This window comes from Corapipo altera, unplaced genomic scaffold (genome assembly GCF_003945725.1).
Source record: "Corapipo altera isolate COAL_440 unplaced genomic scaffold, ASM394572v1 61411, whole genome shotgun sequence".
Classification (NCBI taxonomy): domain Eukaryota; kingdom Metazoa; phylum Chordata; class Aves; order Passeriformes; family Pipridae; genus Corapipo; species Corapipo altera.
In genome coordinates, this window is record NW_020884875.1 from 21,930,871 (window position 1) to 21,945,718 (window position 14,848).

At 37.4% G+C, this 14,848-nt stretch overlaps 1 protein-coding gene across 3 annotated transcripts in view; it reads left to right on the forward strand.

Annotated features, from left to right (window-relative positions):
- CCDC171 (coiled-coil domain containing 171) overlaps positions 1 to 14,848 on the forward strand; it is a 143,935-nt gene that overhangs the window by 24,756 nt on the left and 104,331 nt on the right. For all 3 annotated transcript variants that reach the window (XM_027634420.1, XM_027634421.1, XM_027634422.1), the window contains 3 exons: positions 165 to 257; positions 1,539 to 1,699; positions 8,647 to 8,785. In XM_027634420.1, the coding sequence (XP_027490221.1) occupies positions 165 to 257; positions 1,539 to 1,699; positions 8,647 to 8,785 (393 nt within the window). The remainder of the gene's footprint in view (positions 1 to 164; positions 258 to 1,538; positions 1,700 to 8,646; positions 8,786 to 14,848) is intronic.

Here is a 14,848-nt window from a genome sequence, read left to right on the forward strand (position 1 = left end):
ATATGTAAAAATTATTTATATATGTTATTTTTGGTATGGGTTTTCACAGTGCCAAAATGCAAGCAGTTCAAATGTATCAGGTTGCTGTATGAATGAGCAGAATTGAGCAGACTTTGTCATGTTATTATCTCTGGACTTAAATATCCTCAAAATGGTACTTTTAGGCAGCTGCAGTGAGAACAAAGGAGCTGGAAGAAAGCATTGAAGCAGAGAGAGCAGCACATTTAGAATCCAATTTCACTTCAAAGATCATCCAGGTAAACTTTTTGGTAAATATTTTGTACAAGTTTACAGTAAAACAGTTGAAGTTCTGAAGGTACAGTGCTCCAAAAATGTTAAGACCACTTACTTGCTCCAGTGAAAACACTGAATAGATTTTTTGCAGTAAGTGTCAGAATTGTAAAAACTAATATATAAAAGGAGAGAATAGAAGAATATCTGCTTTTCAGGGAACTTTAAAGTTATTAGAATAAATAGTAAAATACGTCAGATTTGTAAGTTTGAGAATTCCCAGTAGCATTTAAACAGTGAGGGAAAAGGAAATGTTTCACAATAGTTAAGCACTATACTACTGTTTAAGTATCCTGCCCTGTATCTTTTGAATGGGCACTTAGAGCAATTTGGACATACAGTGCATACATCCAGCTTCTTTAGGAGTGTGAGTTATACAATTACTCAGAGTACATTTGAGCCTCAAAGTTGTGATATCCAGACTTACCAGTAAAGATGGATTAAATGAATAAATGTAGTATATATACTACATATTAAGTTCTTGTATTAAACTCTATCACACAGTGTCTAACACAATAAAGCAATTATGGTTTATTTAAAAAACTTTTTGAGAAAGATAAATGGTGATTGCTTAGTACTAACAAGCCCTTCACACTGGACTTTTAAAAAATTAAGCAAAAAAAAAAAAGAAATTTTGGGATATTTTTCTTCCTATTTTCTGAGTAACAAAAATAGGTATTGCCATTATTCTGTCAGTTGTTTTCTCATTTTCATGATCTTCTGTATTTATAGGCACTTAAAATTTAAAAGTGATGATTCAACTCATAGAAAAGATTTAGTTTCCTTAATTTCCTCTCCATTTTTGCAACATACAAAGGAACTGGGAGGATAACATTCTTAAAATGAGAGACCTGTCATTTAGGGGTGAATAACTGATGAATTTTTCTTCCTTGTTTGTATACATGAACAAGCTCAAAGTGTGCTTTATTCTGAGAGGAAGTGTAGCCCTTACTGTTAGTCCCACACTTTCCTGTCTATTTAAAAAACAGAATTCTACTGGAAAAATTCAGGAAAATGGGAAAAGCCAGACACCTCCAAATGAGAACAGAAGGTACTTTTGGTCAGCATATCTATTTGTCTCAGTTTTTATGTATTCCTACGTTTTTAGACATGTTCAAAGTTTTTACGTGTGTATAGGCTTCTATGTAGAATTAATAGAATATAGTCTCCTGTAAAGCAAAACAGTCCAGCATTAAAGATCATAATCTTTCCTAACTTGCTTTAATTGCTTTCTTATCACTTGGTAGTTAAGAATTCAAGAACTTGAAGAAGCTGTGCATGTGGAAAAATACAGACGAGCTGAAGCTCTTTCAGATTTAGAAATGATCAGGAAAGAGTTCAAAGAGTTAGAAAATGCATATGAGAGAGAAAAACACAATGCCCAGGAGAACTTGGAAAAACTCAATAAGTAAGTTTCCTTTTAAATTCTTTGTAAAATAGTAGGCAGTAGGCAGCTTGATTACCAATTATAGTTTACATTTTGTGTAGTGTTCAGTCAGTATAAAACAACAGAATCTGATGTAATTTCCCAAACCAAACCAAAGTTCAGAACCTGATGTTCCAATAAAAAGAGGTCCATATCAGTAAACATACATAGTATAGGTTGGTAAATAAAGTAACTGATCTGTTACTGATTATTTGCCAAAGCAAAAATGTTGAAAATGATAGTTATAATAGGATCCTGTCTCCTGTATGTTTGGTAGGAGTGTGGCAAAGCACATGTGGCAGGGTTGGAACGGATCTTTTTTCTTCTGCATAAACTTACATTATGATGAAAATACTATTTTTCAGTGAACTAGATGAATCTTTCAGAGTCCTGCCTAGAAATTGTGTGTAATTTATAGTGGATTATCTTCATTTTCAGCTTTTGAATGATGGTGGGAAGTTTTAACTAGGTAACAAAAATAGAAAAAGGAATTCAGTGTATGAGAGCAGAGGAAATTACATGGGATTCCTTTCCTACTCAGCACAATCTGCTGTGTCTGTGGTAGTAGATGGTTTCTGGAAGAACGGCTTTGCTATATTCCCCTGGCAGATATAGGATACACTGTACTGAGTCTTATTCCTTGGCTGAACCAAGTTTATATTGGGGTGAGAAAATGTCAAGGAAGAAAAATGGTGTTGGAAGACACAGAACTGAGGAGTTGGTGAAATAAAGGATAGCAGTTGGTTAAATTTAGGGAAAGAGGAAATTTAAGAAGACATAAAGTGGGTGGAATACAGTAGGGGTGTGGGAAGAGACTCAAGCTAGTAGAATGGGTTGGAAACGACGGAGTTGGCATCTCTTTCAATCTAGGATTATCTGGGTCTGTACAGAACGGTATTTATGGTGACTTATTTGTAAGAACAGTAGTGGAGAAAAAAGAAACTGGTTTCCCTACAAAAAAGGAAGTTTGTGGCCTGAGGGAGTCTTTCTATACTCATGGTTACAGAGATGTTTTTAGTTACATAGTTGAAACATGCTGTATTATAAACACCTTAAAGCTCTTCATTAAAATAAGATCAAAAGAGGTCTGAATGTAAGATTGTGCATTTAGGTAAGCCAGAGTGAAAGTGAAAACTTTTTTTGTCAAAGAAAAAGAAATAGTTTTTATGATAAAAATTTGGGAAAATGTATGAAATACATTATGATAGTAATCTAAAGTGATTCTTCAGAAAGACTACAGTCTTCACAGGTGGGAAACCAGGTATGTGTATTTCAAGATTCTCTATTGTCCTGAAATAATGTCAGTTAATTAAACTGTAATCTTATCCTGCCTGGTTGTTTTTGCTTTGAGCATGAGTTGTCTGTCAGCAAATATATGACACTAAAGTCTTTGCCTTTTCTTGAACTGGAGAAGGCCTATACCATTGACTTGACATTTTATTCCTTTTTGATTGCTTGGTTTTAAAAAAGCTTTGTGTTCAGAACAGCCTTTTTCAGAGGAATGGCTGTTGCATCACTAGTTTTACTGGCTACTTTTACAGGCTGCTTTCCACTGTCTGAGTTTTTCTGGTAGCTAACTTCCTATTATTACAAAGAATATGTACTATTGTTCTTTTTGTTATAGTTTTTTTTTAGTTTTTAGTCTGGTCTTGTGGGTTTTTTCTTTTTTTGGTAGGTTTCCATATTTACATGGTACAGAAAATATGAAAAAATTGATGTTACAAAAGTTTTCTTGAACTACATTCTTCCTGTGTTTGTTCTTGAACCACCTCCTCACTTCTCCCAAGGTCTAATGTTCCAAGGTTCATCTATGTATTTGAGGTTAGATTAGCCAAATTCATCATCCTCAAGTGAAACATGGAGCTTCTTTAGGGTTTTTTTTTTGTCTAATGCTTGTTAAGCTGGAGTAGTTTTCAGTCTAGAAAAAAAATTGTCATCTTTTCAACGGGGCTGCCATAGCATCACTTTCTGTAGTAGATCAGGGAGCTGTTAGTGTGAATGTGTTCTGAAAATCAAGAGATGATTACAGAGATAAAGTGTAAGCTAATTAGTAGCATTTTTAATGGTAGCTTAAACATCTGTTGAGGAATTTTCCAAACCATTTCCAAAAGCAAGATCTGTTTTTTAAATTTTAAAATCTGTTTTTTAACTCTTTTAGTTAAAAACTGTGAACATCCATAAGTAGTAATTTTCCAATTAAGTCTTTGAGAAACTCTTAAAGATATTTTTCTATACTAGATTATTCAGACCAATGTAAGGATAATGGTTAGATGTTGAATTGCACCGTGCATTCAGTAATGTTTTGTTCCTTGTGAGAATATTTTATCTGCATGTATAAAGCTATTTCTTTGAGAACTGAAGGGATTTATTTCTAGGATATTTTTGATGCACAAAAGTTATACTTTTGAAAAATGCGAAGAAATCTTAAATAAAAACCTTACCCTCAAAAAAGAAAAAAAGAGGGTTTTTTTTAGGCTCTGTATTTCATTGTTTGGAATTCCTGCACAAAATACTTGAATATGTGTATTTTTTGTGGCTAGGACTATGAAATACAGTTTTTACAATTATGATAGCATTTGCCATAGAAGTGTCAATATTACTACTTACCGAGAAGTAAGTACTTGTGTTTCTAAAATAGAACATGAGGCGTAAAAAACCTTGCCTTCTTCCTCTAAAGAGGACGATTGCGTTCAACGTTTCTTTGCCCTATCTTAGGGGGGTTTTTGGTATAAAACAGAATTTATGCCTACTTGGAGCAACTGTTCTGTGTTAACTGGATATGGGAACAAATGTTGCCTAATATCCAAACAGTACTTTTCACTACTTGCAATCATGTGTTGATTCAGGCAATTATTCCTAGCGACTTTTGCCAACAGAGTTTTTGAGAGCAAATTGTCCTTTGTAATTTCAGAGAATGCAAAAACACAGTTAAAACACAATTAAAACAGTAAGTGGTTTTGTTAACAGAACTTGAAGAAACATGAACAGTCTATCCTTAAGATTTTGTTAGTCCTGGCGCCTAAATTTCCAGACCTCTTTAAAGATAGGTAGTGAAGGTCAAGCTTTCTCTGAGGTGGACATTAATCTACTCAGTTCTCTTGAGGTAATTATGTGGGGTGGGCATGTACTGACTCATCAGTTTCCTGTACCCTTATTATTCTTTGAAGCGTACAAGTCTCAGTAACGCTGGTGAATATCAGTGATTGCTTTCACCAGACACCTTCAGAGAGAATACAAGAGCCTTTGATCTACTTACCTTTGAAGGCTCTGGTCCTTGGACTTCAGACAATGTCAGGATCTTGGCTTTTTCTTTTAAGCCGTAATTTGGCATCCAAACATATTTTCTCTTTTTCTAGAGGAGTTGCACGAATTTGTCTTTAAGCCTTAGCCAAATGAAAGTATTTGAGACTTTTGTGCTAGAACACTTGTGTATCTCTTTAGCTGGACTTGATGTACATAAATAATACCAAAGTTGGAAGCTTTGTAACGCTATGAGAATTTATTTTCTCAGAAAAAAAGTTAGTTGTGATAACTGAAACCAAGCAAACGAGCTTTTCTGGGTTGCATAATTTTTTTTTTTCTCACAAAAAAAGATAATCGTAATAACTAAGACCAAACTAACAGGCTTTTCTGGGTTGCATAATTTATTAATTAGCTCTGAACCCAGTAGCACTATTTAAATTGGAAGCAACATGGGATTTGGGTCTCTGTGTGAATTAACTTTTCAAGAAAAGTGAGAGCATGACATAGAATAATTTGGAACTGCTTTTGCTGTTTTTCCAGAAGCTGTGAGAGTAGAAGCTATTTTGGGGGGGGGCTGAAACAGGCAAGTTCTAGAAGAACAAGAAGTAACCATCTACAGCTAGTTCCAAAAATAAGCCAGGCTGATGCAGAAGCACATAAGTATTTGGAAGACTATATGAAACAGTCCTTCAGCTGAAAAGACACATTGATCTATAAGGAATAAATCAGAGTCAGAAAGTGACAATACTGATTCAAAAGCTTCAAAGTTGGAAGAACCTTGAGCCTGTTCTGTTACTTTCAGTTCTAGTGAGACAGGAGTGATAGGAGAAGAGGAATGAGTGAGACCTGGATGTTTCTACTGCTGAGAGTTACATCAAGGATTAGTTGAGGTTGAAAGGAATTGCAGAAGATCTGTAGTCCAACTTGCTGCTCAAACCAGGATTAGTTATGAGATCAGACTGCTCAGGGTTTCATCCAGTTATGTCTTGAAAACCTGGAGAGTGGAGGTGACACAACCTCTCTGGGAACCTGTTCCACTGTTTAATTGTCATTATGTTGGAAAATGTTTCTCCTTGGCTGAACCACTTTGGATTCTGTTCTTGTTCTGTAGCCAAACATTGCTGTAAAGTGACTGGCTACATCCTCTTGATAATCTCCTTTTAGATATTGAGGGGCCTGTTACAAACCCCGAAGTTATCTCCTCTCTGGGTCGAACATACCAAGTTCCCTCAGTTCTTACATGTATTTCAGCCCCCGAGTATGGTGACGGACATCTCATTAGCCCACTCCAGCTTTTCTCCTGTGTTAGGGGGAATATGTGTAGTTAAAACTGGTCATTATCCTAGACGTGTTATAATGAGTGCCAAATAAGAGATGATTACTCTCTTCCCTTGATCTGGCTACCCTACTATTAATACAGCCCAGGTTGCTGTTAGCTATCTCTGCTTGTATGCCATGCTGCTGATTTGTGGCTGTGTACCATGGTTACCATGCCCTTTTCGAGCATAGCTGCTCCCCAGCCAATTACCAGCCACATCACTTCAGGGGGCTCTTGCTTCCTAAATTCAGGTCTTTGCACTTGTCATTGTTGAATCTCAGAAGGTTCATGCTGTCCTGTTCTTTCTTAGTGTCTAGAGAACAGCAGCTCTTCTGTTGAGTGTAGCAATTGAATTGTGTCATGATCTACTCACACTCAGTTCACTGTTACCTGCAGGTTCTGTGAGATTGCCCTCTTGGCCTAATTCAGGTGATGAATGAAGCTGTTGAACAGATTGTAATACAGACTCCTACAGTATGGCATCTCTACCATCTGAGCTTTACCATTAAATCTTTTTTTATCAGTGTTGTAGTTCACATATCTACACTGAAGTTCTAACTTAGCTATAAAAATACTCTGTGAGAAAGTGCTAAAATCCTTGCTATAAGAATCTGCTTGCTCTCCTTTTGTCTGTAGATCTGGTCATTTTATCATGGAATATAGCTGTGTTGGCCAGACATGATTAAACCTTTGTAAATCCTCCCTGTGTTCCCAATCATCTTTGTTTCTTTCATGATCCCAGAAAATTGTTACAAAAGGACTTGCTTCGTAACCTTCCAGGGACTGAAACGAAGCAAACTGATTTATAGTTCCTTGGCTTCTCCTTTTGCCCTTTGCCGAATATCTGTGTGACATTTGCCTTTCTCCATTTGCCATGGACCTCCCCCAATTTTTGACCTTTCACAGCGATAATGAGCAATCTCATTGTGACATTGGCCGCCTTTGTCAGAACCTTTGAGTGTAGGTGAACTGGCCTTTTTGATTTCTATGGGTTGGGTTCTCACAAGTTATCCCAAACTCAATCCTCACCTACTGCTAGCAATTATTATCCTTTTTGAGCCCTTTTACTGATTGTAGAGGCTTGGGAGGAGACCTTGTCAGGGAAGACTGCGGCAAGAAAGGCACTGAGTGTAGTAACTTTCTCTCTCTGCTGTTGATAAAATAGCTGTTTGTCTAGAAGCCTGTCCATGTTTTCTTTCCTACCTTAACAGAGTGGTAAAATCTCTTCTTGTTGTCTTTGTCATCTTTTGCAAAAATTTTAGGTGACTTTTCTGATACCAGCCCTACATACTCAGGCAGTCCTTCTAAATTTTTCCTTGGATTCCTGTCCTTGGCTGTGTGCTCTATACAATGTTGTTTGGCCTTGTAGTTTTCTCATGAGTTGCCTTTTTTATCCATGACAGGCTTTCTGTATTATTTGCTTTCCTGAGTACCAGGAAGACTGATACAAACAAGAGCTGTTCGAAAATTTGGATACGCTGCTTTTGAAGTCATGCCATTCTGAGTGGAATTGTCACGGTTTAGGAATGGTATTTCCCTGTTTAGTGTTCTCACTGAAACACTCCAAACCACATGCCACTTGATCTTCCCCCCCTGCCCACCCCCAGCAGGCTGAAGAGAAGAATTGGAGGCACAAGACGTAAAGATCACAGGTTGAGATAAGAACAGTTTACTGGAAACAGCAATGAAATAAGAACAAACTGTAACAGCAGCAGTACTAATGACAGAGTGTACAGGAAAAAAAAAAAGTGAATGATTCACATGGAATTGCTCACTGTGGAAGCCCATGACCATACCTTACCATTCTCTCTGCCAGGGAAGGGAGCCCTTCCCTGTTTCTGGAAGATGAGGTGAGGTGGTGTAGGATAGCCTTCAGGTCCTAGCCATGCCCCCTCCTGGCTACTGCAAAAATTAACCCTGTTGTGGCCAGAACCAGGGCAAGAATATAGTGAAGTACATGGGAACTTTAGAAGCAAGCTTTGTACTTGAAATCAGGGTTGATGATGCAAGATGTGATATGGTCTTTCTGAAGAGAACTAGAGCGTTAATTAAAATATGATGACTTCTGTTTATTATGTGTAATTTGGAGGCTATATCCAAATGATCAAATTAATTAATGACTGGAAGTCTAACGCAAGCCTTGATACTGGAACAGAATGTAACCATAACTGAAAAGTCTTTCTTAGAAGGAATATGTAGGTTTCTTCAGTTAAAGAAAAAATAAGGCAAGCAGCTTCAGAAGCTGTATGATATATAAATCAGGTGATAACCTGATATGTGTGATACTCGTAGATTATCTTTTAAAAGTATACAGTATACTTGACAAAAATATTTTTGATAAAAATGTTCTAATGTTCAAACTTTTCAGATTAGAAAGAGAGTGTTTCACCTCAAACAATGAAATGAAAGAAGTCATTGAGGAAAAGAAGGTGGTAATTAAAGACCTCTCTGAGAGACTAGGGAATACTGAAAAAACCTGCAGAGAATTAGAGGAGGAGCTTGTAAAGGTAAGACAAAAGGCCTGTGGCACTCCTTGTTTGGGGTTTTTTTAAACATACTGTGAACATAATCTGCATTTGCTGTGCTGAGCTGTGGAATAAATCTGCCTTTGTGTTACTCTGATTTCATTTATGTTAGTTTGTTTTGTAAAACATGAGTAAATATAGCTAATACACTGGAGAAGCCAATTCAAAAATGCACGTTAAGTGATACACTGTGTACTACATTTATTTGCAGAAAACAATTATTTTGAAAGTATGGCTATGAGTGTAACTTGTGTTTGCATACTTAATAAAGAAGGCAGTTTGTAGGTATGGATTATGATTTCATGCAAAGAGTATTCCATCTTTCTACCCAGACTTTTTTCTCTGAAGCTTGATTAGCTACCGTTGCAGGCTTTTTTACTTTTATTTCACACAGTTTTAGTGCAAGCATTTGACTGCAAAAATTGTTTGAAAACGGCTTGTTTGAAGATGACAAAACAGAGAGATTTTTTATTTAGTTCTTTTTTGCTTTGGTTTGGTGTGCATTTGGCATTTAGGATGTATCTTACAGGTTTATTTTCTGAAATCTTTTTCCTTTTATATGACCAGCTGGGGCCTTTCCATGGTCTCTGTCCACCTCAACTTTGTATTACAAGTTTTGCCATCCTATTTTATAGCAGTAGGATCAAAGGAAAAATTTTACGATATCTTCATTAATGATGTAAATGAAGGGACTGAGTGCAGCTTCAGCAAATTTGCAGATGACACCAAGCTGAAAGGTGCAGTTGACACAGCTGAAGGATGGGATACCATCCAGAGGTACCTGGACAAGCTCAAGAAATGGGCCCATGGGAATCTCATGAGGTTTAACAAGATCAAGTGCCTGGGTCAGGGCAAACCCCAGTATATACAGTTTGGGGGATGGACTGATTGAGGACAGCCCTACCGAGAAGGCCTTGGGGGAGCTGTTGGATGAGAGGCTGAACATGAGCCAGCAATGTGAGCTCCCAGCCCAGAAAGCCAGTTGTATCCTGGGCTGCTTCAAAAGCAGCATGGCCAGCAAGTCGAGGGAGGTGATTCTGCCCCTCTGCTCTGGTCTGGTAAGACTCTGCCTGGAGTGCTGCATCCAGCTCTGGGGTCCCCAGCACAGGAAGGACATTGATCTGTTAGAGCAAGTCCAGAGGAGGCCAGCAAGATGATTAGAGGGATGGAGCACTTCTGCTATGAGGAAAGGCTGAGAGAATTGGGACTATTTAGCCTGGAGAAGAGAAGGCTTCAGGGTGACCTAATTGCAGCCTTCCAGTACCTGAAAGGAAGAAGAGAAGATGGAAAGAGACTTTTTACAGGTCATGTAGAGATAGGACATGGGGGAATTGTTCCAAACTGAAAGAAGGTTTAGATGAGATATTAGGAAAACATTCTTTACTGTGAGGGTGGTGAGGCACTGGAGCAGGTTGTTTTCACAGTAGAGAAGTTGAGGATGTCCCATTCCTGGAAGTGTTCCAGGCCAAGTTGGATGGGGCTCTGAGTTTAGTGGAAGGTGTTGCTGTTCACAGCAGGGGCATTAGAACTAGATGATCTTTAAGGTTCCTTCCAACTCAGGCCATTCTATGATTCTATGATTGTACGAGCTAGGAAACCTTTTCTCTTTTCGTTTTTTAGTATCATTTGCGGTATTTCTATACATAGCCAATGTAAACTTGCAAATTTCTCCTCTTCCTTTCCCTTGGAGCTGTGAGTATAGAAGGTAATCGTGGTCTGTTCCCTGCTGCTGACAGGCATTGTGCTGATCAGCGAGTAGAAGCAGAGACCTGCATCAGAGAGTGTAAGACCCCAGGCCCCGAGCTGTGAGCTCACCAAGGGGTTTTACTTTAAAAATATGCAATGCTCCAACAATATCCACCCTCTGGATTGTTGGAAGAACCCTTGGTTCTTTTAACACTTTAAGGGAGAGTGCAAAGGAGAAAAGCCACACATGTTTTCTCAAGAGGTACTTTGCTGGTAAACTTTAGGAAATAAGAGATCTTGGCAAAAGTTTAGAGGGTAACATACAACCAAATTAAAACATTCCACAAAGCATTGACTTAGCACATGCTAATACATATAACTTAGCCAAATCCAACCCATTTGCTCTCAAGTTACCCAAAATATCAAGAAAGAAGATTAAGAGAAATAGTAGTAAAGAAAGAGAGAGAAAAAGAGAAAATGTATACCTACCACCAGGGTCCTGTGAAAGTTCAGCTCCCATGTGTCCAGGTGGCAGGGTCTGAACAAATATGGCCAGTGCACGTTGCTGCCTGTATTTGCTTTGGCCCCCGTGGCCACACCCCCCCGCCAGGTGGGACTCCTGATGTTCCAGCCCATGTGGGGCTGGGTCAGAGGCTCTGGAGTGTGATGTGGGAAGTGCTCCTGGTGTCCAGTGACTGACAGCTGCTCAGGGGCTGCCCAAGGAGGCTTCAAGGGGCTGGGGTGGGGGCGGGGCATCACCTCACCTTCATGAAATTCAGTCTTACCCCTTCTTCCCCACACACACACACTTGAGTTGGTTTGAGCCAATAATTAATACAATAAACCAGCATCTCACAGAGAGTCTTCAGATTTGTTGGTGTCTTCTCTTCAGTTGATGGACTTATTCCATACATTGTCTTAGTATTTGCCACTTTCCAAGTAGATTGGTAATAAATAAATTGAAGAAAAATAAAATGTAAGAACCCTTTTTCTTTTGGGAGAACAAAGCTTCTTCAGTGCAAGCATTAAAGTGTTAAAGACATTTGCTACCCTAAGTCAACTGGGAAAAATCATTTTATCAGGCAAAAAAGCAATAAAAAGAATTTCTTAGTAAAGTATGTTAAACCTGACAAGAATTCAGGACAGAATTCTGTTCATGTTCAAGGTTTCTGGTAATGGCAACAGTATTAAGTGGTATATTCAAAATGGAAATTATGTTATTGAAAGGTAAAAGCAAAACAGATTGTCCCACTTGAAAGAAATGCCATGCTCGTAGAGCCTGTTGTTTTAATTGTTTTACTGGAATGATTTTAAACCACAAGACTGTCTTGAACAGGTAATAAAAATACTTATTTTCTGAGGAGTTCTATTAGTGGTCCATGTGGGATTAGATTTTTATCACCTCGGGCGGCTTTATATATTTCCTGAAGACTTTTGTATTTATTTGGGAAGCAGGAGTGCCTGTGTGTGGTCTTGTTTACTCAGTCTGGACAGCTTTTTTGTTGTTTTTCTTCCCAAAATCAAAAAGCAGAAGGCTATAGCAGAAATTAATTCAGTATACTGTTATTAGGCTTCCCTATACCCACACTAAAATTGTGTGAAAATGTCAGTGTGTTCTCTTGCCTTAATTCCCCCCTCCTGGTTTCTTCATCTCTTAATTACTTTTTTATATTTTGTACTATTATTAGACATCCTGAATATGTCCTTTCCACTTCAGGCTGATAATCTTAAATTGGTTTCTCACAGTACTGTTACCACACAAGTTAGTGTTTTTGTTTGTAAAATAATTTGAAGACATACCAAAAAAATTCTTTTGAAGCTTTATATGAAAAAGTACTTTTCTTTTCCTTAATGGATCAGTTGAATGTATAGTAAAGTAGTTATGATGCTTGTAATTTTAAATATTAGCATGCAACAGAAGTTTGCCAGAAATTTACATGGATCAAATGTTATAGGATCTGTTGCTATCAAACAAAATCGCTTATGAATGTTCAGCATGAGCAGGCTCTCAAGATTTCCATTATGTTTTTCTGAGGAAATTGGTCTCAAGCTTGTAATCATTTCTAGCTAGGATTTTTGGAAATTTTTAGCTCCAAGAATAGGAATTTATAAGGGTAACCATTGTGATTCAGGACTTGCTTTAAATTGAAACAGCCTCACTGTATTCCTGTCCCATAGAAAAGAATTAAAGGTGTCTTTAGTAGTTTTAAGTTACTCAGGATATTTACATTTCTAGAACCTAGTAGTGAACGCTCTTAGTGGCGGCCAAGCAGGAGATGTGAAACCTTTATTTTAAGAGAAACACATATTGAAATTTGGAGGACTTGCCAGTACACCAGAATACATATTAGGAAAGTGAAATAATTAAAATATTGTAGTTTAGTGTAAATTCCTTTAACTTGGAATAAGTGTATATTCATTTTCTCCCTTTTGTGTAGATTCTATCAGAACCAGCATGATTTGTGTATAAGTGGTATAATAGATTACACACGGCCTGTCTTTTTCCCTTTCTCTTACAGCCATGCCTGACTGTTTATGTCTGAGCTGTCTGTAAAAGCCTTGTAGGTTATCATAAGCTAATGTCAGAACAGAAGTGTTTGAAAATCTGTTTCCTGGACATGCGCATTAACCAGTGTTCTTTAACAGAAGTGTCTTAAGTCTTGACTGAAGAGACAATGAATCACTCTGAAGATTGTGATTCTTTTCTGCAAATTCTATGGAGCAGAAACTGGTACATGATGGCAAAGATGTAAATGTCAATTATTGTAAATAATTATATAAGGGACAATTTATTGTGGACAGAGCATTTTTTTTTCCAAACTAAAAAATCCCCCCGGTACACAATCCTCATTAATTTTTCACTAATGACCATTAAATGTTGTGTTACCTTGATTCCTGTTTTTCTTGCCTTAGTGCAGAGGTAGAGTGTTCCTAGATGCTATTTCTCTTATTGGACTAGTCAGTCTGAAGCATAAATGATCTACAAAGAAACTAATTTTGTAGTTTATTCTGGAAGAGGTCATTCAAGCTGTGATGTCCCAGTGTTGTAAGACAGACATCTAAAAAATGCTTTTAAAGTTGCAGTTTTCAAAAAATTTTTTCTACCTTGAAAAAAAAACAAACCCAAAACCCTGGAGAGATACTTCATAACATTCTCTTCCACCAAAGGTTGTTGCAAATCTCTCTTTAGAAGACAAGAATAGTTCTAATAAAACTTGGGCATTTTGATTAATTTTATTTCAGAGATATTTAATTTCTTGAGAGATTGTATTTAGTGTACACATGGATAGACTCCTCTATAGAATTTTGAATATTCTAGCTAATATAAAAAAATAAACTCTATTAAGGATTCAGTAGTTAGATAACTTGAGCAAAAATAAACAGTAGCCAAAGGAGGGAGATGGTCAGTAAGGGCTTTCTTTTGTTTTGGTTTGGTTTTTATACTACAATTTATGCCTGGTTCTTTAAAATTTGTGTCACTATTCTGTTTTACTGAACATCACTTGAGTAAAACCTGTTTTTTGTGAACTGTGGAACAGTCATTTGGAACCTATTTCTGTAAATGCTTTGATTTGCTGCCCCTAAGGTTAGGCCTGGTAAACATTCTGATACTTTTGTAAAGAATTGACGTTAAGTACTTTCAAAGGTATCTGAACATACTGTTCCTTGGTGGCTGTGTGGATAGTTCTGGCTTTGGCATTTACTCTGCCATCACCGCATGGGATTTATACTGCAAAGTGAGTGGGTGTATTAATCCATGTGCAAGAGAGCAGCCCCTTAGAGCACCTTGTACCTGTAAACAAAGTAGAGAAAGTTCCTCAGGAATAATGGCAGTTCATTGTAGGACTGGACCCTAATTCCCTGTGTACTACTGCTGGAGTTTTATTAAGGTAAGACCTCAAATTCTTGCCCACGTGTTTATTTTTAAAAATTGTTAACTTGACGTACGTACGCACATTTGCAGCATCACGTTCTGTGGACTGTCCTAGAAGTATGCATAGAGTTTGCATTTATTTTCATCAACTATGGCTTTTGTAAAATGCTGAAAAAAAACAATGGAACATAATTTCTGTATTGGAATAGGTTACAGAAAGATGCCAAAGTCAAATACTGGTTGTTAAGGAAAATATGTCTACAACCAAGGTAGTACGAAATTGCCCAGATAAATATAAATACCTTCTTGTGGAAGACTAACTCAATTCTGGCAGTGAGTGGAATAATTTTCACTGACTGGTAATTCTGGTTATCCTTATAGATAGGGGTGCAAAGTATTTGGAAAAAAGATTTTCTCCTGATGGGGGCATACAGTACATTTCATGAAAAATGCTTGGCTTCTATTTGATTTCTTTACAATTGCAG